The sequence below is a fragment of the Eleutherodactylus coqui genome, chromosome 4, assembly GCF_035609145.1.
Source record: "Eleutherodactylus coqui strain aEleCoq1 chromosome 4, aEleCoq1.hap1, whole genome shotgun sequence".
Classification (NCBI taxonomy): Eukaryota; Metazoa; Chordata; class Amphibia; order Anura; family Eleutherodactylidae; genus Eleutherodactylus; species Eleutherodactylus coqui.
Genome location: NC_089840.1, coordinates 273,050,629 through 273,075,373, shown reverse-complemented (window position 1 = coordinate 273,075,373; position 24,745 = coordinate 273,050,629). Strand labels below are relative to the sequence as shown.

At 46.1% G+C, this 24,745-nt stretch overlaps 1 protein-coding gene across 1 annotated transcript in view; it reads right to left on the bottom strand.

Moving 5' to 3' along the window:
• The window catches only part of LOC136624529 (zinc finger protein 436-like), a 35,599-nt gene extending 12,446 nt beyond the window's left edge, over window positions 1–23,153 (bottom strand). Inside the window, exons 1-7 of the mRNA XM_066598512.1 lie at window positions 23,098–23,153; window positions 21,624–21,756; window positions 20,453–20,632; window positions 20,240–20,363; window positions 20,093–20,157; window positions 19,620–19,722; window positions 17,573–18,221 (exon numbers count right to left, since the gene is read on the bottom strand). Coding sequence (XP_066454609.1) covers window positions 17,573–18,221; window positions 19,620–19,722; window positions 20,093–20,157; window positions 20,240–20,363; window positions 20,453–20,632; window positions 21,624–21,701 — 1,199 coding nt within the window. The 5' untranslated portion in view covers window positions 21,702–21,756; window positions 23,098–23,153. The remainder of the gene's footprint in view (window positions 1–17,572; window positions 18,222–19,619; window positions 19,723–20,092; window positions 20,158–20,239; window positions 20,364–20,452; window positions 20,633–21,623; window positions 21,757–23,097) is intronic.
• Window positions 23,154–24,745: the final 1,592 nt, after the last annotated feature.

The window sequence follows — 24,745 nt, the reverse complement described above, 5'->3', positions numbered from 1 at the left end:
CTCTGTTCACACCTTATCGGAAGGTCAAGAGATCCTGAGATCTACCGACATTACAATGGATCCACCATCTGTGCTGAGCACATCTTCTGCAACACCCAGCAAGATTATGGGAGAATCGTCTGCCCGATGCTGCTTTTGAGGATCACCAGGAGGATGAGTATACTCCTCTATCTTGACTGCACCGTGGCAATGTGACGGACGTTGAAATGTAAGTGTGTGTGTATATATATATATATATATATATATATACTGTATATATTTTGGTTGTTTGTTTTATGTAATATGCTTCAAAAAGGCACAATGGTTAATGCCAATATGCATGGCAACTAGTAATAAAGAATTGTACCAGCTGACGGAATGCTGTATGTTGCTGGTTGTTCCCGTTTTGAGCGCGGAGTGTTTTTTTGCTTATACCTTGGATTACTGAAGGGGCCCCAGGTTACCCAGGGAGCCTTCCCATACCCCAGACGTCTCTCCAGTCCGGTCCGGATAGTGGATAAAGGGTACTTTAATTCAGCACCTACGTGGATAAGGGGTACAGGTGGGATTGTCCTGGGCAGGGTAAACCCGGGTGAGTCAATATTCACCCATACCATTGTTTGAATAAGATATTCAGCACGAGGCGCTTTTCTCATAATTCTCTTTACATCACCAGTAACATGACCAATTGGGAGGCGTGAGGACTGGAGTTTGGGAAACACTGGTCTATATGGTCCTGATCAGAATTCATTCTATGCTCCCGAGATCCTGGTCTCATGATTCTGGGGTTGCGATAATCTTCATATATAGTAGGCATGCCTGACTATTCAATGCTTTTGGAAAAACAATTGACCCGTTTAATTACCTCGGCTATAGGTCGCTCCCATGGACGAGATCTCTTTATTCTCCTACTGGGGGACAAGCCAGCTGATATCTGTAAAGCCTCCTTCAAATTGCTACGATATATTACAATGGCAGCCTGTATTTATATTGCACGGCAGTGGTGGCGACAACAATTTGAACCATTGATCAATTACATAAACCAGGGGTCCCCAACCACCGGGCCGCGGACCGGGGCCGGGCCGTTAGGTGGTTAGCGCCGGTCCGCGGCACCACCGGAACTTTTCTTCTAAACACAAGGCACGCGGGCCGAATCCGGCCCGCTGCCTTGTGCTATGTGGCCCGCGGCGTGCCGACGCCACTGACCACTGAGGCGATTACCAGCGGGGGTGCCGCAGCTCCTCACTGGTAATCGCGCTGGTCCCGGCGCACACTGATTGCAGCCAGGATCCTCCTCCCCGAGTCCCCTGCTCATTAGTTCCACAGGAGAGGACTCGGGGAGGAAGCGTGCCGGGCTGCACACTGACGTCTGGGCAAGCAGAGAGGGACCGACGCTGACAGCGGGGAGGAGGTAAGTATATGGGTTGGGAGGGCTGCTAATTACTGGGGGGGGGCTGTTTATTACTGAGGGGTGGGGGCTGCCTGTTACTGGGGGGGCTGCTTACTACTGGGGGGCTGCCTATTACTGGGGGGGCTGCCTGTTACTGGGGGTAGGCTGCCCCCTAACTGGGGGGGGGGGCTGCCTGTTACTGGGGGGGGGGGGGCTGCTGGTTACTGGGGGGAGGGCTGCTTACTACTGGGGGGGCTGCTTACTACTGGGGGGCTGCTTACTACTGGGGGGGCTGCTTACAACGGGGGGTGGGCTGCTTACTACTGGGGGGGCTGCTTACTACTGGGGGGAACTGCTTACAACTTACATATTTTATTCCCCCACGTGAACGGACTCAGAGTTGAATATTAGCCCCGTGTTACTGACAGGAAAAAAAACGGATGGAATACGGATGAAAAACATTCTCGAGTGAGAAATGAGAATTTGTTTTTTTGGGTCTTTTTTAATGTTGCACAGTGAACAATGGAATTAAAAAATTCTATATTTTATTTCTCCCTCAAAAATGTCATCAAGATACAACTCCTCATACGCGATCCTGAGACAAACAAGCCTCACACAGCCAGATCGATGGAAGAACAGGAAAAAAGGTCTTAGAATCATCCATTAACGAAAAGTTTGAAAATGCTTAGTCCTGAAGGGGTTAATGCACTGGTCTCCAAAAAAAAACTATTTTTCTGGTACAAGAACAAAACATGCTGTTTCTGGAAGATAATTCCTCCCTGAATCCAGATCTCATTTCGGAATTTCTGCATCAGCCTCAGTTTTCATTTGATAATGGTTTTTGTAAATGCTTGCGTCGGCGTATGAAGCTATTATGTGTATCTGGCAAAGCGACGCGCTTCTCCTACAAGAGTTCCAAAAAACCCTGTCGGTTCACAAAGAAATCAAAGATATAAGCAACATAAGACTAAAGAGAAGTGAAGAAACACCTAAAAAGATCTTCTCCCTGATGTCCTGCGGTACTTTGCCTCGGGAACGTCTCTCCGTAAGGTCCAGCAGGAGTCGGACAACATTGCGCCATTCCATTTGCCTTAATAACGCTTTTCCATTTGAGAAATGTCCTGGTGGAACCGTTCTCCATGTTCATCACTAACGGCGCCAAGGTTATCCGGGAAGAAGTTCAAATGATCGTTCAAGTAATGTATTTTTAGTGACATGTTACATCCCATACGATGGTATGATCTCAGTATGTGTGTGTGGGGGGTGCTATTACTACGGGGGCCACTGTGTGTGTGGGGGGGGGGGTGCTATTATTATGGGATGTTACATCCCATCCAGTAGTATGATCTCAGTATGTGTGTGTGGGGTGCTATTACTACGGGGGCCACTGTGTGTGTGGGGGGGTGCTATTACTATAGGATGTTACATCCCATCAAGTAGTATGATCTCAGTGTGTGTGTGTGGGGGGGTGCTATTACTATGACATGTTACATCCCATCCAGTAGTATGATCTCAGTATGTGTGTGTGGGGAGGGTGCTATTACTATGAGATGTTACATCTAGAAATGAGCGAGCGTACTCGCTAAGGCAAACTACTCGAGCGAGTAGTTCCTTATGCGAGTACCTGCCCGCTCATCTCAAAAGATTTGGGTGCCAGCGGGGAAGAGCAGGGAGGAACGGGGGAGGAGGGGAAATCTCTCTCTCACTCTCTCCCCCCTGCTCACTCCCGCAACTCACCGCTCTCCCCCGCTGGCACCCGAATCTTTTGAGACGAGCGGGCAGATACTCACATAAGGCACTACTCGCTCAAGTAGTTTGCCTTAGCGAGTACGCTCGCTCATCTCTAGTTACATCCCATCCGGTGGTATGATCTCAGTATGTGTGGGGTGGGGATGCTATTACTATGGGGGCTGATGCTATTACTACGCTGTCACTGTAGCGGAGCCGCTGTAATACTGCAACAGCAAAGGTCAGTATACTGGGCTACCCCCACCGCTCTGCATTGCCCAGCGATCAGTGGCTCTGAAGTGCCAACCGCCAGAGCTCAGCGCTCCAAGGCACAGCACTGCTGTGAAATCCCAACTGCCACCGCATAGCGCTGCAGGCCACAGCAGCGCCGTGAACTCCCCACCGCCGACCAGCGCTCCAACCCACAGCTGCACAGTGAACTTCTCCGGTCCAGCTGTGAGAGCCGCCAGTCACCACTCGCTGGCACAGCAGCACTGTGAACTCTAGACTGCCCGCTCTCACCTTCCTCCACTGCTTCGTCCACTGCCCAGCAGTGCTCATAAGTCCTGAGCACCACCTCTCACCTTCCTCCACGGCGGCCGGCGAGTGGCAACAGGACCTGTGAGGCCAAGGACGGGGAGACAGCTGGACAGCCAATCAGGAACAAGGAGTGGAACCCCCCTGTCAAACACCTTGTATCTTGGCTCCACCACTACTTCCGGTGGCGTCAAGATACAATACTGTCCTGTTCACCAACCTTGCAGCCGAAATAGCACTTTTTTACAAGAGGATTAAGTTTTTTGTTTTTTAAGATGTCAGAGTAAATTTTCCACAAATATAACAAAAAGAATTGGAACTATTTGCACAGGTACGAGGCATTTCTTGTGAATTGACACAAAACACAAACCTTCACAAATGTAGAACTACAAGCCGTCACTTTCAACAGCAATCGTGGACTGAAGGCCTCATGTCCACTAGCAAAATGGAATTGCGGATTCCGCAGCGGATTTTACCCATAGGGAATCATTGGCCATCCGCGGTCCATTAAATTGATTTTTGCACCCGCGGATAGCATTTTAATAGAATTGCGTTTTTCACGCGCGGGAGAAAAAACGCGGCATGCTCCATTTTACCGCGGATTGGCAACATTGCTATCACATTGATAGCAATGTGTGCGGATATCTGCATGCAAAAAAAAAACCATTTAAAGCAAATCCGCGCGGAATCTGCGCGGATTGTATTTTTGTAGTGGACATGAGGCCGAACCCTCAATGCTGAGATCCAGGTGACAACTGACCCAACAGAAGACTCGTGGGCAATGTGGCCAAACCCCCCTTATTTCCTGGTGGTGGCGTCCTAAACGAAGCGGTTTGTATTGTAATTCCTAGTAGATTTCAATTGTTTTTCAACAATTAGAACTGCTGAATTAAATGAAGCCACAGCAGAAAACCAAAATGCAGTGTTTTCAAGGATTTCTATAAAAAGGGCAGCGTGCCACAAGAAAACTGAGCCGATAGGCAAAAACTGATTTCATTTTCGAATTCAGCACCCCTGACTTCGCTAAGAACACATTCTTTGTAACAACAATGCTCTTGTGATCAATCAGCCCCGAAATCCTGACAGATAATTGTTGATTTATGTCTAAAAAGAAATCTGTCTTTGTTGCCCATAGCAACCAATCACAGTGCAGCTTTCATTTCTAACTGTGCTCATGAAAGAAGAAAGCTGCGCTGTGATTGGTTGCTATGGGCGCTCATAAATCTGCTCTGATGAAGATGAGCATCAACATACCTCCACCTGCAGCCGGACAGGAGCCGAGGGGTTGTTCTGTGCTTACAGGACCCAGCGATCAGTGGCTCTGAAGTGCCGACCGCTCAGCGCTCCAAGGCACAGCACTGCTGTGAAATCCCAACTGCCACCGCATAGCGCTGCAGGCCACAGCAGCGCCGTGAACTCCCCACCGCCGACCAGCGCTCCAACCCACAGCTGCACAGTGAACTTCTCCAGTCCAGCTGTGAGAGCCGCCAGTCACCACTCGCTGGCACAGCAGCGCTGTGAACTCTAGACTGCCCGCTCTCACCTTCCTCCACTGCTTCGTCCACTGCCCAGCAGTGCTCATAAGTCCTGAGCGCCACCTCTCACCTTCCTCCACGGCGGCCGGCGAGTGGCAACAGGACCTGTGAGGCCAAGGACGGGGAGACAGCTGGACAGCCAATCAGGAACAAGGAGTGGAACCCCCTGTTAAACACCTTGTATCTTGGCTCCACCACTACTTCCGGTGGCGTCAAGATACAATACTGTCCTGTTCACCAACCTTACAGCCGAAATAGCACTTTTTTACAAGAGGATTACGTTTTTTAAGATGTCAGAGTAAATTCTCCACAAATATAACAAAAAGAATTGGAACTATTTGCACAGGTACGAGGCATGTCTTGTGAATTGACTAGAGATGAGCGAGCGTACTCGGATAAGCACTACTCGTCCGAGTAATGTGCTTTATCCGAGTATCTCTCCGCTCGTCCTGAAAGATTCGGGGCGCTCCGCTGCTGACAGGTGAGTCGCAGCGGGGAGCGGGGCAGAGCGGGCGGGAGAGAAGGAGAGAAAGATCTCCCCTCCGTTCCTCCCAGCTCTCCCCTGCAGCTCCCCGCTCCGCAGTGCGTCCCGAATCTTTCAGGACGAGCGGGGAGGTACTCGGATAAAGCACATTACTCGGACGAGTAGTGCTTATCCGAGTACGCTCGCTCATCTCTAGAATTGACACAAAACACAAACCTTCACAAATGTAGAACTACAAGCCGTCACTTTCAACAGCAATCGTGGACTGAAGGCCTCATGTCCACTAGCAAAATGGAATTGCGGATTCCGCAGCGGATTTTACCCATAGGCAATCATTGGCCATCCGCGGTCCATTAAATTGATTTTTGCACCCGCGGATAGCATTTTAATAGAATTGCTTTTTTCACGCGCGGGAGAAAAAACGCGGCATGCTTCATTTTACCGCGGATTCCGCGCGGATTGGCAACATTGCTATCACATTGATAGCAATGTGTGCGGATATCTGCATGCAAAAAAAACCCATTTAAAGCAAATCCGCGCGGAATCTGCGCAGATTGTATTTTTGTAGTGGACATGAGGCCGAACCCTCAATGCTGAGATACAGGTGACAACTGACCCAACAGAAGACTCGTGGGCAATGTGGCCAAACCCCCCTTATTTCCTGGTGGTGGCGTCCTAAACAAAGCGGTTTGTATTGTAATTCCTAGTACATTTCAATTGTTTTTCAACAATTACAACTGCTGAATTAAATGAAGCCACAGCAGAAAACCAAAATCCAGCGTTTTCAAGGATTTCTATAAAAAGGGCAGCGTGCCACAAGAAAACTGAGCCGATAGGCAAAAACTGATTTCATTTTCGAATTCAGCACCCCTGACTTCGCTAAGAACACATTCTTTGTAACAAAAATGCTGTTGTGATCAATCAGCCCCGAAATCCCGACAGATAATTGTTGATTTATGTCTAAAAAGAAATCTGTCTTTGTTGCCCATAGCAACCAATCACAGCGCAGCTTTCATTTCTAACTGTGCTCATGAAAGAAGAAAGCTGCGCTGTGATTGGTTGCTATGGGCGCTCATAAATCTGCTCTGATGAAGATGAGCATCAACATACCTCCACCTGCAGCCGGACAGGAGCCGAGGGGTTGGTCTGTGCTTACAGGACCTGTGATGATGTCACCGTCATGTGACCAGTCACATGTGTGGGAGGAGACAAAATTAGATTAATATTCAGTAGCAATGGGAATTCTTAATCTTGCTGTTCTGCCCTCCTCTCTGCTGACGGCTGGAACCCCCAGACAAGACTGCGGCCCATTGTACTACATCTGGTGACAGCAGAGAAAGCGGACAGAATAGCCCGGAATAGTGACTGTAGTGGCAGAATAGTACCAGGTTACATAGGATAGTGGTGATGGTAGTGGTAGAATAGTACCAGGTTACATAGGATAGTGGTGATGGTAGTGGTAGAATAGTACCAGGTTACATAGGATAGTGGTGACGGCAGTGGTAGAATAGTACCAGGTTACATAGGATAGTGGTGACAGTAGTGGTAGAATAGTACCAGGTTACATAGGATAGTGGTGACGGTAGTGGTAGAATAGTACCAGGTTACATAGGATAGTGGTGACAGTAGTGGTAGAATAGTACCAGGTTACATAGGATAGTGGTGACGGTAGTGGTAGAATACTACCAGGTTACATAGGATAGTGGTGACTGTAGTGGTAGAATAGTACCAGGTTACATAGGATAGTGGTGACGGTAGTGGTAGAATAGTACCAGGTTACATAGGATAGTGGTGACGGTAGTGATAGAATAGTACCAGGTTACATAGGATAGTGGTGACGGTAGTGGTAGAATAGTACCAGGTTACATAGGATAGTGGTGATGGTAGTGGTAGAATAGTACCAGGTTACATAGGATAGTGGTGATGGTAGTGGTAGAATAGTACCAGGTTACATAGGATAGTGGTGACTGTAGTGGTAGAATAGTACCAGGTTACATAGGATAGTGGTGACTGTAGTGGTAGAATAGTACGAGGTTACATAGGATAGTGGTGACGGTAGTGGTAGAATAGTACCAGGTTACATAGGATAGTGGTGACTGTAGTGGTAGAATAGTACCAGGTTACATAGGATAGTGGTGACGGTAGTGGTAGAATAGTACCAGGTTACATAGGATAGTGGTGACGGTAGTGGTAGAATAGCACCAGGTTACATAGGATAGTGGTGACGGTAGTGGTAGAATAGTACCAGGTTACATAGGATAGTGGTGACAGTAGTAGTAGAATAGTACCAGGTTACATAGGATAGTGGTGACGGTAGTGGTAGAATAGTACCAGGTTACATAGGATAGTGGTGACGGTAGTGGTAGAATAGTACCAGGTTACATAGGATAGTGGTGATGGTAGTGGTAGAATAGTACCAGGTTACATAGGATAGTGGTGACAGTAGTAGTAGAATAGTACCAGGTTACATAGGATAGTGGTGACGGCAGTGGTAGAATAGTACCAGGTTACATAGGATAGTGGTGACGGTAGTGGTAGAATAGTACCAGGTTACATAGGATAGTGGTGACTGTAGTGGTAGAATAGTACCAGGTTACATAGGATAGAGGTGACGGTAGTGGTAGAATAGCACCAGGTTACATAGGATAGTGGTGACGGTAGTGGTAGAATAGCACCAGGTTACATAGGATAGTGGTGACGGTAGTGGTAGAATAGTACCAGATTACATAGGATAGTGGTGACTGTAGTGGTAGAATAGTACCAGGTTACATAGGATAGTGGTGATGGTAGTGGTAGAATAGTACCAGGTTACATAGGATAGTGGTGATGGTAGTGGTAGAATAGTACCAGGTTACATAGGATAGTGGTGACTGTAGTGGTAGAATAGTATTGGGTTACATAGGATAGTGGTGATTGTAGTGGTAGAATAGCACCAGGTTACATAGGATAGTGGTGACAGTAGTGGTAGAATAGTACCAGGTTACATAGGATAGTGGTGATGGTAGTGGTAGAATAGTACCAGGTTACATAGGATAGTGGTGACTGTAGTGGTAGAATAGTATTGGGTTACATAGGATAGTGGTGATTGTAGTGGTAGAATAGTACCAGGTTACATAGGATAGTGGTGATGGTAGTGGTAGAATAGTACCAGGTTACATAGGATAGTGGTGACTGTAGTGGTAGAATAGTACCAGGTTACATAGGATAGTGGTGACGGTAGTGATAGAATAGTACCAGGTTACATAGGATAGTGGTGACAGTAGTGGTAGAATAGTACCAGGTTACATAGGATAGTGGTGACGGTAGTGATAGAATAGTACCAGGTTACATAGGATAGTGGTGACGGCAGTGGTAGAATAGTACCAGGTTACATAGGATAGTGGTGACGGTAGTGGTAGAATAGTACCAGGTTACATAGGATAGTGGTGACGGTAGTGGTAGAATAGTACCAGGTTACATAGGATAGTGGTGACGGTAGTGGTAGAATAGTACCAGGTTACATAGGATAGTGGTGACGGTAGTGGTAGAATAGTACCAGGTTACATAGGATAGTGGTGACGGTAGTGATAGAATAGTACCAGGTTACATAGGATAGTGGTGACGGCAGTGGTAGAATAGTACCAGGTTACATAGGATAGTGGTGATGGTAGTGGTAGAATAGTACCAGGTTACATAGGATGGTGGTGATGGTAGTGGTAGAATAGCACCAGGTTACATAGGATAGTGGTGACAGTAGTGGTAGAATAGTACCAGGTTACATAGGATAGTGGTGACGGTAGTGGTAGAATAGTACCAGGTTACATAGGATAGTGGTGACGGTAGTGGTAGAATAGTACCAGGTTACATAGGATAGTGGTGACGGTAGTGGTAGAATAGTACCAGATTACATAGGATAGTGGTGACGGTAGTAGTAGAATAGTACTAGGTTACATAGGATAGTGGTGACTGTAGTGGTAGAATAGTACCAGGTTACATAGGATAGTGGTGACGGTAGTGGTAGAATAGTACCAGGTTACATAGGATAGTGGTGACAGTAGTGGTAGGATAGTACCAGGTTACATAGGATAGTGGTGATGGTAGTGGTAGAATAGTACCAGGTTACATAGGATAGTGGTGACAGTAGTGGTAGAATAGTACCAGGTTACATAGGATAGTGGTGATGGTAGTGGTAGAATAGTACCAGGTTACATAGGATAGTGGTGACTGTAGTCGTAGAATAGTACCAGGTTACATAGGATAGTGGTGACGGTAGTGGTAGAATAGTACCAGGTTACATAGGATAGTGGTGACAGTAGTGGTAGAATAGTACCAGGTTACATAGGATAGTGGTGACAGTAGTGGTAGAATAGTACCAGGCTACATAGGATAGTGGTGACAGTAGTGGTAGAATAGTACTAGGCTACATAGGATAGTGGTGACTGTAGTGGTAGAATAGTACCAGGTTACATAGGATAGTGGTGACTGTAGTGGTAGAATAGCACCAGGTTACATAGGATAGTGGTGATGGTAGTGGTAGAATAGTACCAGGTTACATAGGATAGTGGTGACTGTAGTCGTAGAATAGTACCAGGTTACATAGGATAGTGGTGACGGTAGTGGTAGAATAGCACCAGGTTACATAGGATAGTGGTGATGGTAGTGGTAGAATAGTACCAGGTTACATAGGATAGTGGTGACTGTAGTCGTAGAATAGTACCAGGTTACATAGGATAGTGGTGACTGTAGTGGTAGAATAGTACCAGGTTACATAGGATAGTGGTGACGGTAATGGTAGAATAGTACCAGGTTATATAGGATAGTGGTGACTGTAGTGGTAGAATAGTATCAGGTTACATAGGATAGTGGTGATGGTAGTGGTAGAATAGTACCAGGTTACATAGGATAGTGGTGACAGTAGTGGTAGAATAGCACCAGGTTACATAGGATAGTGGTGATGGTAGTGGTAGAATAGTACCAGGTTACATAGGATAGTGGTGACAGTAGTAGTAGAATAGCACCAGGTTACATAGGATAGCGGTGACGGTAGTGGTAGAATAGTACCAGGTTACATAGGATAGTGGTGACAGTAGTGATAGAATAGTACCAGGTTACATAGGATAGTGGTGACGGTAGTGATAGAATAGTACCAGGTTACATAGGATAGTGGTGACTGTAGTGGTAGAATAGCACCAGGTTACATAGGATAGTGGTGACGGTAGTGGTAGAATAGTACCAGGTTACATAGGATAGTGGTGACAGTAGTGGTAGAATAGCACCAGGTTACATAGGATAGTGGTGACAGTAGTGGTAGAATAGTACCAGGTTACATAGGATAGTGGTGATGGTAGTGATAGAATAGTACCAGGTTACATAGGATAGTGGTGACGGTAGTGGTAGAATAGTACCAGGTTACATAGGATAGTGGTGACGGTAGTGGTAGAATAGTATTGGGTTACATAGGATAGTGGTGATTGTAGTGGTAGAATAGTACCAGGTTACATAGGATAGTGGTGACGGTAGTGATAGAATAGTACCAGGTTACATAGGATAGTGGTGACGGTAGTGGTAGAATAGTACCAGGTTACATAGGATAGTGGTGACTGTAGTGGTAGAATAGTACCAGGTCACATAGGATAGTGGTGACGGTAGTAGTAGAATAGTACCAGGTTACATAGGAGAGTGGTGATGGTAGTGGTAGAATAGCACCAGGTTACATAGGATAGTGGTGACTGTAGTGGTAGAATAGTACCAGGTTACATAGGATAGTGCTGACGGTAGTGGTAGAATAGTACCAGGTTACATAGGATAGTGGTGACGGTAGTGGTAGAATAGCACCAGGTTACATAGGATAGTGGTGATGGTAGTGGTAGAATAGTACCAGGTTACATAGGATAGTGGTGACTGTAGTGGTAGAATAGTACCAGGTTACATAGGATAGTGGTGACGGTAGTGGTAGAATAGTATTGGGTTACATAGGATAGTGGTGACGGTAGTGATAGAATAGTACCAGGTTACATAGGATAGTGGTGACGGTAGTGATAGAATAGTACCAGGTTACATAGGATAGTGGTGACGGTAGTGGTAGAATAGTACCAGGTTACATAGGATAGTGGTGACTGTAGTGGTAGAATAGTACCAGGTCACATAGGATAGTGGTGACGGTAGTAGTAGAATAGTACCAGGTTACATAGGAGAGTGGTGACGGTAGTGGTAGAATAGCACCAGGTTACATAGGATAGTGGTGATGGTAGTGGTAGAATAGTACCAGGTTACATAGGATAGTGGTGACTGTAGTGGTAGAATAGTACCAGGTTACATAGGATAGTGCTGACGGTAGTGGTAGAATAGCACCAGGTTACATAGGATAGTGGTGACGGTAGTGGTAGAATAGTACCAGGTTACATAGGATAGTGGTGACGGTAGTGGTAGAATAGTACCAGGTTACATAGGATAGTGGTGACGGTAGTGGTAGAATAGTACATAGGATAGTGGTGACGGTAGTGGTAGAATAGCACCAGCTTACATAAAATGGTAGTGACAGTAGTGGTGGAATAGCACCAGGTTAGTTGGAATAGGGGTAAAGGTTGTAGTCGAATAGCACTAGGTTACAAACTGTGTCAAAACAATATTAAACTAAAACATGCGAACGTTTTCCCTATCTAAATAATCTTAGGGACGGGGACCTGACTACATGCAGGCAATTCGCTCTGACTAGTACGTACCTGACCCCTTACTTCGGTCTTTAGTTAACCCTATGTGGGACAGGGAAATAAAAGAAGAAACACAAAAGAAAAGAAACACAAACCCAGCTTTGAGATGCAGCAGGCAAATGATAAGTCCAGGACCAAGTTAGACTAAAGATTAAATGACAATTCAGTCCAACATCAGCCAGATTAATTAGCCATGACAACTAGCCACAGGTGCAGCTAAGCATGTCTCACCTAATACCACACCCACCAAGACTATAGGATGGAGAACCACCCTCAAAACGCACCAGACTATCAGCATGGCAGCAATCCCAGAACCACCACAACAGTACCTCCCCTTTTACAAGGGGCCCCACGACCCTTAGGACCAGGTAATTTCGGGCTCAGTCTGTGAAAATTTTTCACAAGCCGATCCACATGGACATCTCCTCAGGTACCAATGTCCTCTCCTCAGGACCATAACCATGCCAATGTACTAAATACTATACGGATCTCTTAACTTGATGAGAGTCCACTATGCGACTTATCTCAAATTGAATATCTCCATCCAGCGGAATCGGGCTGGTGGAGATGAACCATTTCCTGAATAAACACACTTCTTTAAGCGAGATTTGTGGAACACATTGGAGATTCCTAGTTCTATAGGAATAACTAAACGAAACAATACTGCATTAATTTTTTCAATGATTTTGAAAGGGCTGCTAAATCGTGGGCCTAATTTGAAGGACTGTTTGAGTTTTATGTTCTTAGTTGACAACCACACCAAGTCTCCCACAAAGAAATTAGTCCTGTCAGAACGCCTATTGTCCGCTACCCGCTCGAAATTTTGAATCGTCCTCTGAAGGTTCTTTTGAATAAGCTCCCACACAGCCTCTAGTAGTTCTGACACCTCCTTGGAAAAGGGTCCAAAACGTGGATGAAACCCATAATTTAAAAAAAAAAGGTGACGTCCCTGTAGATTCCAACAATCTATTCTTGAGTGCAAATTCAGCCAAACACCCTGACCAATCCTCCTGCCTCTCTGTTCCAGATTCTAGTTACATCTCTCAGTTTGTCCATTAATCTCTGGGTGATATGCCGAGGAAAAAGAGAGCTGAATTCCCAACCGAGAGAAAACAAAACGCCAGAACCTGGAAACAATCTGGACTCTGAACATGAGTGGAGATATTTGCTGGTAAGCCGTGCAATCTCACAATATGAGTAATGAACCATCTGGACAAGGTTTTAGCATTGAGAAGACCTGGAAGAGCCACAAAATGACACATCCTGCTAAAATAACTGAAAACATCTCGTCGTAATGTTAGCCACCAAAAAATTCTTGTGAGTAATTTTCGTGTATTATTAATCCCCAGATGACCAGCTAACACAAAACTATGTACTTCAGACACCTGCAGCCTCAGATGAACACGGACAAAAAGCTTTCAAATCGGAGGTCTCGCTGGGGCTAAATCCTGTGCCTTACGGACCTGCTCCTCCAAATCTAGTGAAACTGCCGGCACTACAACCTCCTCAGAAAGAATCGGTGCAGGGAGTTTATCTGAAACCATCAGGACAAAGCTCCTGGAAAGCCCATCGGCCTTAACATTTTTACTGCCAGGACAATATGTAACCATAAAGTCGAAGAAAAAAACAGTGACCACTGCGCCTGTCTTGGGTTAAGTCTTTTTGCTGAATCCAAGTACAGCAGGTTCTTGTGCTCTATGAAATAACGTTACCTTATGCCGAGCCCCCTCGAGGAGATGACGCCACTCCTCAAAATCCCACTTAAGTGCCAACAGCTCTCTGTCACCAATATCGTAATTTTGCTCAGCAGTAGAAAAGTTACGTGAGAAAAATGCACAAGGACGAAGACAGCACCGCCCCAGCCCCAACGTCTGAGGCATCAACCTCAACCACAAAAATGTATTTGGTGGCAATACAAAGACTGTAGTAACTTGTACTGTTATACCACTTTCATTGGATGAGACTCTCAGAACTCTGCAGTTTGCTCTACGCTGGACCTGGGAGAGTCTATTGATCTTGTATATCTGGATTTCTCTAAAGCATTTGACACCGTGCCGCATAATAGGTTGATATACAAAATGAGGCAGCTCGGATTGGGTGAAAAGGTGTGCAGCTGAGTAAAGAACTGGCTCAGGGATAGAAAGCAGATGGTGGTAATAAATGGTTCATACTCTGACTGGGCCACCGTTGCTAGCAGGAGGCCACAGGGTTCAGTATTAGGCCCCATTCTGTTCAATATATTTATCAACGACCCGATAGAGGGGCTGCACAGTAAAATATCAATATTTGCAGATGATACAAAATTATACAACATAATTAATACAATGGAGGACAAGGTACGGCTGCAAATGGATCAAGATAAGCTGGGGGCTTGGGCAGAAAAATGGCAAATGAAGTTCAATATTGATAAATGTAAGGTTCTGCACATGGGCAGGAGAAACGGACATCACCAATATACACTAAATGGGGTACCACTAGGGAAAAGTGATATGGAAAATACCTGGGGGTACTAGTGGATTGTAGATTTAACTAGAGCAATCAATGCCACTCAGCTGCTGCAAAAGCAAATAAAGTCTTGGAGTGCATTAAAAGATGTATAGGGGTGAGGGATGAGAACATTATTCTCCCACTATACAAGGCACTTGTCAGGCTTCACATGGAATACTGTGTACAGTTCTGGACACCGGTGCTCAGGAAAGATGTTGCAGCTAGAGATGAGTGAACGTACTCGTTTAGGGCAATTACTCGATTGAGCATCGCTTTTTTCGAGTAACTGCCTACTCGGGCGAAAAGATTCGGGGGGCGGCAGCAGTGAGGAACAGGGGGGAGCTCTCTCTCTCTCCCCCCCACTTTCCCCTGCAACCCCCCGCTCACCTCCGGCGCCCCCCAAATCTTTTTGCCCGATTAGGCAGTTACTCAAAAAAAAAGCGATGCTCGATCGAGTAATTGCCCTAAACGAGTACGTTCGCTCATCTCTAGTTGCAGCGCTTGAGGGGGTTCAAAGAAGGGCAACTAAATTAATAAACAGAATGAGAGGACTGGAATACCCAGAGAGGCATCAAAACTGGGATTATTTACCCTGGAACAAAGACGGCTAAGGGGCGACCAAATAACTATGTGTAAATACATGAGGGGACAATACAAGGATCTCTCCCATGATCTCTTTATACCCAGGACTGCGACGGTAACAAGAGGGCATCTGCTACGTCTAGAAGAAAGCAGGTTTCATCACCAACATAGAAGGGGGTTCTTTACTGTAAGAGCAGTGAGACTGTGGAACTCTGCCTGAGGACGTGGTTATGGCAAAATCCATAGAGAAGTTCAAGGGGGGACTAGATGTCTTTCTAGAGAGCTATGATATCACAGGATCTAGACATTAGGTGACCAGCGGGGTTGTTGATCTCAAAAGTTGATCCAGGGATTACGCTGGCTGCCATTATGGAGTCAGGAAGGAATTTTTTCTTCCAAGTGAGCTAAATAGTTTTTTTTTTGCCTTCCTCAGGTCTGATAATGGACACAGTGGAATACAGAGCAGTCATCAAGTTCCTTTACTTGAAAGGCTGCACAGCAAGGGAGACGTTCAATGAGATGAAAGAGGTTTATGGGAAGGATTCTCCGTCATATGATGTAGTCAAGAACTGGCATTGTCAATTCAAATGTGGTCAGACTTCGGTGAAAATGGGTCGAATTCCAGGGCGACCACACTCCGCTATCGATGAAGACACCATCCAGTAAGTGGAGCCTGCCATTTTGGAAAATTGCCATGTAACCATTCACGACCTAGCCCCCCCAAAAAATCACCCTGAAATGCCGGCCACTAAGGGTTTCTCTTCCTTCTAATTTGCTTCAACTGCCTGTTATAAAGTATAGTAACATAGACAACAAGACAGGGCATAGGAAATGGGTGTTGTCTGTCTGGCCATAGAAGTCTAGGTAGAAGGGAGAGAGAAGCAAAGACTCTTACAGACATATTGTTCCAGCTATTAGGGATTTACTCTGTTACAACTACTGATATCACATCTACACTGCTCAGCACTCCTCTATAGCACACTCTTCTTAGTAACTGCATTATTGAGGGAAATTACAGAGAAAAGATCCTGCTCCCCTATTTGTGCAGTGTATGGGGACAACATAACCGCTAGTTTACACCCACCAGCTCAGAGATAGAGTATAAGAGATCCTGCTGTCCTATGTGTGCAGTGTATCAAGACAGAATAGCAGCAGTCTATATCCATCAGCATAGAGATAGATACAAGAAATCCTGCTCTCCTATGTGTGCAGTGTATGGAGACATTGTAGTAGCAGTCTACACCCACCAGCTCACAGAGATAGAGAAGAAGAGATCCTGCTCTCCTATGTGTGCAGTGTATGGAGATATCATAGTAGCAGTCTACAATGACCGGCTCAGAGATAGAGAAGAAGAGATCCTGCTCTCCTGTGTGAGCAGTATATGGGGACATCACAACAGCTACTTTACACCCACCAGCTCAGAAAAAAACGAAGAATTAGACATGGAAACTGTAGAGGGGAAAATCTGGTACTAAATGACATATCCAAGGCAAATATAATGGTCAGAAATAGTGATATTTTTATTTACACACACAGCAACTTATTCTGAAAAGTAGCACGGCATCGTGGGTAAGCATTAATCAATCAACATTTTGTATTCTAGATTGCTTTCCCTTTGTATAACATTTCATTTTACTTTGACTCTAAAGGGACTGCCCAATTAAGTGGCTCATATTCACCTCTCCCCACAAATTCCCCGCTGGCGTCTCTGGGTCTCCTCACTAACATAATGTTTACATTGATCGATGGCTGAGCTCTGTCGTTGCTGCAGCAGCCAATGATGTCCCATACACAGGCTGCTGCAGCTTGTATGCAATAGGTCATTGAGGAGACCCAGAATCACCTGCGGGACACTAGGGAGAGTGGAGCATAAGCAGCTTTAGAATTTTTTCACAAGGGCAACCCATTGAGCTAAGAATAAAATAAGTTGAATAACTACTTTAAATGCTGGATTTTTTTTCTTGTACTATTTGTTAATCATCAAAGGTAAAAAAAATAAATGGCTTATCTCCTGATATTTTTAGAATGATGTGACATGTGTAAAACATTTCCTGAATATATCTCTGCCTTCGATTTTGTGTGCATTTTTGTATGGTCAACTAGATATGATTTCCAAATAAAACCTTTCCCACATTCTTACCGTGAAAATGGCTTCTGTTCTGTGTGACTTCTATGATGTTTAATGAGATTTGGTTTTCGACTAAAACCCTTTCCACATTCTGAACATGAATATGGCCTTGCACCTGTGTGAATGCTTTGATGTCTAACGAGATTTGGTTTAAAGTTAAAACTTTTCCCACATTCTAAACATGGATATGGCTTCTCCCCTGTGTGGATTCTTTGATGTCTAATGAGACCTTGTTTCTGGTTAAAATCTTTCCCACATTCCAAACATAAAAATGGCTTCTCCCCTGTGTGAATTCTCTGATGTTTAATCAGATCTGCTTTCCGACCAAATTCTTTCCCACATTCTGAACATGGAAATGGTTTCTCCCCTGTGTGAATTCTATGATGTCTAACGAGATGTTTTTTAAAGTTAAAACTTTTCCAACATTCTGAACATGAATATGGCCTCTTCTCTGCGTGAACTCTTTGATGTTCAATATCCATTCTGTAAATCTGATTTTGCTTTGCAGACTGTGATGAATGAGAAAAGGATTGTGCATCAGATGATAGTTCTTTGATGTGAAGGGCTGAGGGTATATGTGGGATGATGGCAGGCTCTTTATATGTATCTTGCATGGTATAATGATTTTCCACTTTAAAATGTGACGATATCAGATGTCGCTCTGAGCTCCTGGTGCCGTCATCTGCCAAGAAAAAAAATGAATTTATTTTTTTCAAATACCCGCAGGGCCAATTCATAAAGCCGTATACTCATGTCGCGTCCTATCTGTGCCATACCGAAGCACCTGCAGCTGATAGTGATGTCAGGATACCATCAGCAACATCATGTGCATTCAATGTTCCCATACTTCCTGTACCTATCACCACATTGGGTGCATCTGTGTTCCAAGCAAGCAGAAGTGATAGCGGACATAGTCACCTTGCCGTCCAACATCACCCACGCTTCCAGTATCCATTTGGCAACCTTAAATGTAAGAACTGTACTTTATGCAAATTTAATGCCCAATTAAAAGTCATCAAATTAGGCGGGATTTCATTTTCACTAAGGCCTCGTCCACAGCCGTGATTTTGCAGGCGAATTACGCCGTCTGAAGCTTTCCATTGCGTTGCTATGGATGCCACCCTGATAGTACCTTCCTGCAAAAACTCTAATCACATTGAGATATCAGGATTCTTCAAGGCATCAACTGGAATTTTAGCAAATCTGACAAATGTTCTTCAAATTCTCAAACATGGAGGAGGTCACTAAATTCCCACTGGCTAACACCTGAGGACTAGTCTATCAAGTTCCATGTTGTTAGATGAAGGCTCCCCAGTTCCAGATAAAAGATGGATCCCTGTGATAGCAATCCCCTCCCATCTGAAATACCCCTTGGGTCTACTATTGATAGACTCTTCAGCCAACTAAACCAGATTCTCTGGGGCCAGAATGGGGCTGTTAATAAGACTCTTGTGCTTTACTCTCTTACCATTGGAAGGAGACACAGAGGAGGGAAGAAATAACAAAGGTGGACCTTCTACCCCTGCTGCATGATTGCCTGATCCAGAGGATCTAGAGAAAATAACTTTCAGTATGTCCATTTGCTTTGGTGGCAAATAGATCTGAGAGGGATCCATTTAAAAACGTCCTCCTCATTTAGGGATCACCCCACCAACCCGACTCCGGTTACTGTTAAAACGAAGGGGCAGAAGTCCTAAGTCCTTTGCCTTGATCAAAGAATGGTATACATGCTGAACCCACACACTGAACTCAGAAGAGCCAAAAATGACGAGTCGGGCACAACTGTTTCGTTTCAGCCATTGCTGGGGTCTCACTACCCAGATCCCGAACAATCAAGACTTCTGCAATGTCACTATGACGATTCAACTTTTTTTTAAGGTTAATGCCCCTTTAAATGAACAGCGGGTGTAATCAGCATAAAGGTATCACATTGACACCAATCTTTAATTTGTATTCTGGCTGAATAGGAAATAACGAGCCAAAAAATCTGACAGCACAGAACTTAAAAGTCGCCATAAAATTGTTGGCATCAGTGAAAGTCGAGAATCTGTGACAGACTCCTCTCCACATGAAGTCTCACCTGGGTGGTTATCTGTAGGAATCCCCTCCTTACACGGCTGATCCCCCCTCACTTGTGTCTCTGTAGCATCAATAGGGATCGGATCTTCATCCGGATTCACAATCTGTGAAATAAATATTGTAAAAGTCATCACACAGTTGGAGAAGTCGTGTGGGAGGTTTTATATGGCCAGAAAAGGTCATTAATTAGTGTGAGGAGCCGAAATGACATGACAGCAGTAGTGATCTGGGCCAAATAGCGGCAGGTCTCCTGTATAACTCCAACCTGTTGCTTCTTTATTCCAACCAGAAGTCTCCAGAACCAGAAAATAGTGATAAGATGCGGAGATCTAATGTCTGCGGTCGGCTGTAATCCGGCCATCTCCAGCTTTCTCATTACACAAGTATCAGTCATATAATAAGACTGAACATAAGACCTTCCCAGCCGTCCTTCAGACCAGAGGGGAGATTTCATGAGACCTTCTCTTCATCTACCTGATCATCCTGTGGAAGAAGAGGCCGGGGACATCTCTCCGCTGCTGTTCTCTTACTGGATCTACCTGCAGAAAACACAGACAGCCACTGAATTCATTCTCTACATACAAATAATAAAGGCCGTGTGGATTTAGTCCTGTCTATTACCTGGTGATGGGGGGGACTGGTGGTCCTCCATCATGACGTTCTTGTACAGATCCTTGTGTCCTTCTAAATACTCCCACTCCTCCATGGAGAAATAAACAGTGACGTCCTGACACCTTATAGGAACCTGACAACACAATGATACCGTCATCACCCAGACACGTTATACCGCCATAGCATTACTGTATAATGTCCCAGCATTCCCAGCAGCGTCACCTCTCCAGTCAGCAGCTGAATCATCTTGTTGGTGAGTTCTAGGATCTTCTTCTCATTGATCTCCTCCAGTATCAGGGGGTGAGGTGGAGGCCCTGTGATTGGGCTCAGGGGTCTTCCCCATCCATCAGACACTGGTGCCTGACAGCCATCACTAGAAGTCTTCTTCACTACCGTGTAATCCTGTTTATGGGGAGACACATCCATGAATATCCCTGCAGACATTTCCAGAGTCCTTCATGTCTCCAGTTATAGCCATCTATTATTAGTGTGGTTGTCCAGTTTCAGGACACAAACGGAGTAATGTACGGAAACTAAATAAAACACTCATTGTCGCCCTCATCCACTCCCAACTCGAATACTGTAATTTGCTGCTCATCCACCTTCCCCACACCAGACTCTCCGCTCTCCAATCCATACTAAATAGAGCAGCTAGACTCCGCTTCCTATTCAGCAGCTTCTCAGATGCCCCTGCAGTATGTCAGTCACTGCATTGGCTGCACATCCACTACCAAACTAAATTCAAACCCCTCAACCTCACGCACAAAGCTCTACATGACACCGGGCCACTGTACATCGCTTCCCTCCTGTCCATACACCACCCAACCCACACACTCCGATTCACCAACACATTTAGGCTTAACACTCCTCTAATAAGAACCTCCTATGGTAGCCTCCAGGACCTCTCTAGAGCCGCATCAGTCCACTGGAACGATCTACCCCGAAACATCTGGACCATCCCCGACGCACAGAATTTCAGACGCACCTTTAAAAAGCACCTCTACACAGAAGCATACCAAACCTCATGGTATAATCCCCCACGCCCCACAACATGCTCCTGCCCCTCTCTATGGCTCCCCACACTTTCCACTCTGCCTATCATGTACATCTCCTACCCCTGTACCTCCTTGTCCCCCACCCAGTCCGTTTGCGTCTGAATAACTGAATACCACATGTAATTGTATATGGTTTGTGTTCCCCCATGCTTTGAAAGCACTGTGGAATAAGGAGGCGCTAGAGAGGTAAGTAAGGTTAGAAGAGTAGTGGCGATAGTCTTAGTGGGGTCGTGTCTGCACAGCTATATAGGTGACTTTGCAGACATGAGGACGAGGACAGCTTCAGTATAACAGAGATAAGAATGATGTAACGTGACGTCATCCCCAGAATCTCTCACCTCTCCCGTAAGCCGGAAGAGTATCTCTAGGGTGAGGGTGAATATACTCTCCGCCATCTTGTCCCTCTTCCTCTCCATCCTTGTCGGGTCAATCAGGAATATTATCTGATATAGAAGATATCAGCCAAGGATCCTGAATGGGGAGAAGATGAGACAATGTAACATCATACAAAACCCCCCTTAATAATACGATTACTGGAGAGAATAAGGGGAAACCGAGGAGGTAATAAAGTCTAGATGTTGTGTTCTCTCTCCTTGTATGGACTGTAACGGAATAGTTTGTTAGGCAGATCCTCCACATGTGAGGTCAGACCAGGTCACATCGTCACACAACCACTACAGGCATTCACAGGTTACAACGGAGATGCCAGGATAAAGCAACAATCTGCTGGAGAACGTCATAAAAGCGTTTGTCTTATTTTGTGACATTTATAAGTAATCCCGGGCAAGCAGGAGTTAATCATCAGGTTAATAAGCCCTGTTATGGAGAGCTAGTTATAGTCTGCCCAGCAACAAGCCATAGCCTATTGGCTGCAAGCCGACACTGCTCCGATTGGTCAGAGGCAAGAATGAGTAGGGGCTCTGATTGGCAGCTAAAGGATGAGGACCCCTTGCTGTACACCATTCCTTATTGGGATGTTATGTGATTTATTTATCATTTTCGTCACCTGCTACATTTTGCGCTGTACAGCACTGGCGTCACGGACCAATTAATAGGAATATTAAATATATTCCAAAATCCCTTTTTACAACGCTACGTGGAGGCCATTTGTATGGGATCTGCCAAGTGGACACCAGGGAATAGCCGCCTGCAGGAGAAGAGAGACCCCCGTCACCATAGCCAACCAACCACCTTTCACACAATGATGATGCCAGGATAAAGCAATAATCTGGTAGAGAACTTCATAAATCTAGAACTCGGACACAAACTTCCCAAGTCCCCCAAGCCGGGCCACAAGAGTTAGAAGCAAATACAGAATGCCTTGGAGCCGTTCAACAATAAGGGAACTGAAGGTTCAAACGCCAACAGATCCACCACAGCAGGCAACTTGTCATGAACCGTCCTTCTCAGCAGGTGACTTGGGTGCGGCCACAAGGGTTGATCTACTTGTTCCTCAGCCCTGTACTCATTTCGAGAAGGAGATCACAATCTAAGGGCTCTTTCACACGAGCTTAGGCGGTTTTTACATTTTCCCATCCGTGCCGTTTATTGCCATGAATGGACTCTTTTCGCGCCCTCGGCCAGGGTTTTCTCGCCCATTCACTCGCAGTGAAAAAATACATTGCTGGTGAATAGATTCATAAATGATCATTATCCCCGCATGACAGAGCAGATGGAACACTGATGGCGCCCCCGCTGAGAGGCACTACAAAGTCCACTAGGAAACTCGGGCCCGCGGATTCTCCATGCAGAATCCTGCAGCGGGTCCCTTCTTTCCCGCGGACAAAAGGCCTGAAAACTGAATTTACTTACCTGTCTGGAAGCTGTGGGTTCCCGTTTGTCGCGGCCGTATCTTCTTTCCTTCTGCCCGTCGCGCTGGCAACGTGCTGTGCGCACGCGCAGCGCTCTCTTTTCTTTTTTTGAACTCCTGCTCTCCCGGGGCAGAGCAGAAATTCAGCTGCGGGTGTACCGCGGATCCGGACAACTTCCATAGACTTCTATGGAAGCCTGCGAGAAAATGGAGCATGCTGCGGGTGTTTTCCGCGCGGCAGGGGAAAAATGACATCCGCAGGTATTTACTTGCCTGCGTGTGTCCAATGCATCCCCTATGGGCGCGGATCACGGTGCGGGACACCAGCGCGGATTTTGAAATTCTAATTGTCCAGCGGACATGAGGCATTAAAGAATGAAGGATTCCAGCAGCTGCAGGAAGACATAACTGCTTGGGTCCATCCGCCTTATAACAATACATGGGATATGAGAATGATAGGGAAAAAAAGGTTTGGTCTTTAAAGACCAAAACAGAGTGTTCCTGAAGGGGTTAATGCTACACCTGCCCCAATGATGGAGACCCCCCCACCTACCTCAATGGGCAGAGGAAGAGGCCAAATCCTAATGGGTGACAGGACCTTTGATGACATCACACCCATGTGACCAGACCCCTGTGTGGGAGGAGCCATCGTGTATTAGCTGGGGAGAGCTGCAGAGAAGAGACTTCATGGAGCTTGTTGGTTCCCAGGAGTTCATAGCAGAAATCAAGCTGAGGAGACTAATGTGGGGGCTTCAGGACCCCCTCCATCTACAGATACAATAGTCTGCAGTACTGGGGGCTCTGGGTGCCCCTCCATCTACAGATACAATAGTCTGCAGTACTGGGGGCTCTGGGTGCCCTCTCCATCTACAGATACAATAGTCTGCAGTACTGGGGGCTCTGGGTGCCCCCTCCATCTACAGATGCAATAGTCTGCAGTACTGGGGGCTCTGGGTGCCCTCTCCATCTACAGATACAATAGTCTGCAGTACTGGGGGCTCTGGGTGCCCCCTCCATCTACAGATACAATAGTCTGCAGTACTGGGGGCTCTGGGTGCCCCTCCATCTACAGATACAATAGTCTGCAGTACTGGGGGCTCTGGGTGCCCCTCCATCTACAGATACAATAGTCTGCAGTACTGGGGGCTCTGGGCGCCCTCTCCATTTACAGATACAATAGTCTGCAGTACTGGGGGCTCTGGGTGCCCCCTCCATCTACAGATACAATAGTCTGCAGTACTGGGGGCTCTGGGTGCCCCCTCCATCTACAGATACAATAGTCAGCAGTACTGGGGGCTCTGGGTGCCGCCTCCATCTACAGATACAATAGTCTGCAGTACTGGGGGCTCTGGGTGCCGCCTCCATCTACAGATACAATAGTCTGCAGTACTGGGGGCTCTGGGTGCCCCCTCCATCTACAGATACAATAGTCTGCAGTACTGGGGGCTCTGGGTGCCCCCTCCATCTACAGATACAATAGTCTGCAGTACTGGGGGCTCTGGGTGCCGCCTCCATCTACAGATACAATAGTCTGCAGTACTGGGGGCTCTGGGTGCCCTCTCCATCTACAGATACAATAGTCTGCAGTACTGGGGGCTCTGGGTGCCCCTCCATCTACAGATACAATAGTCTGCAGTACTGGGGGCTCTG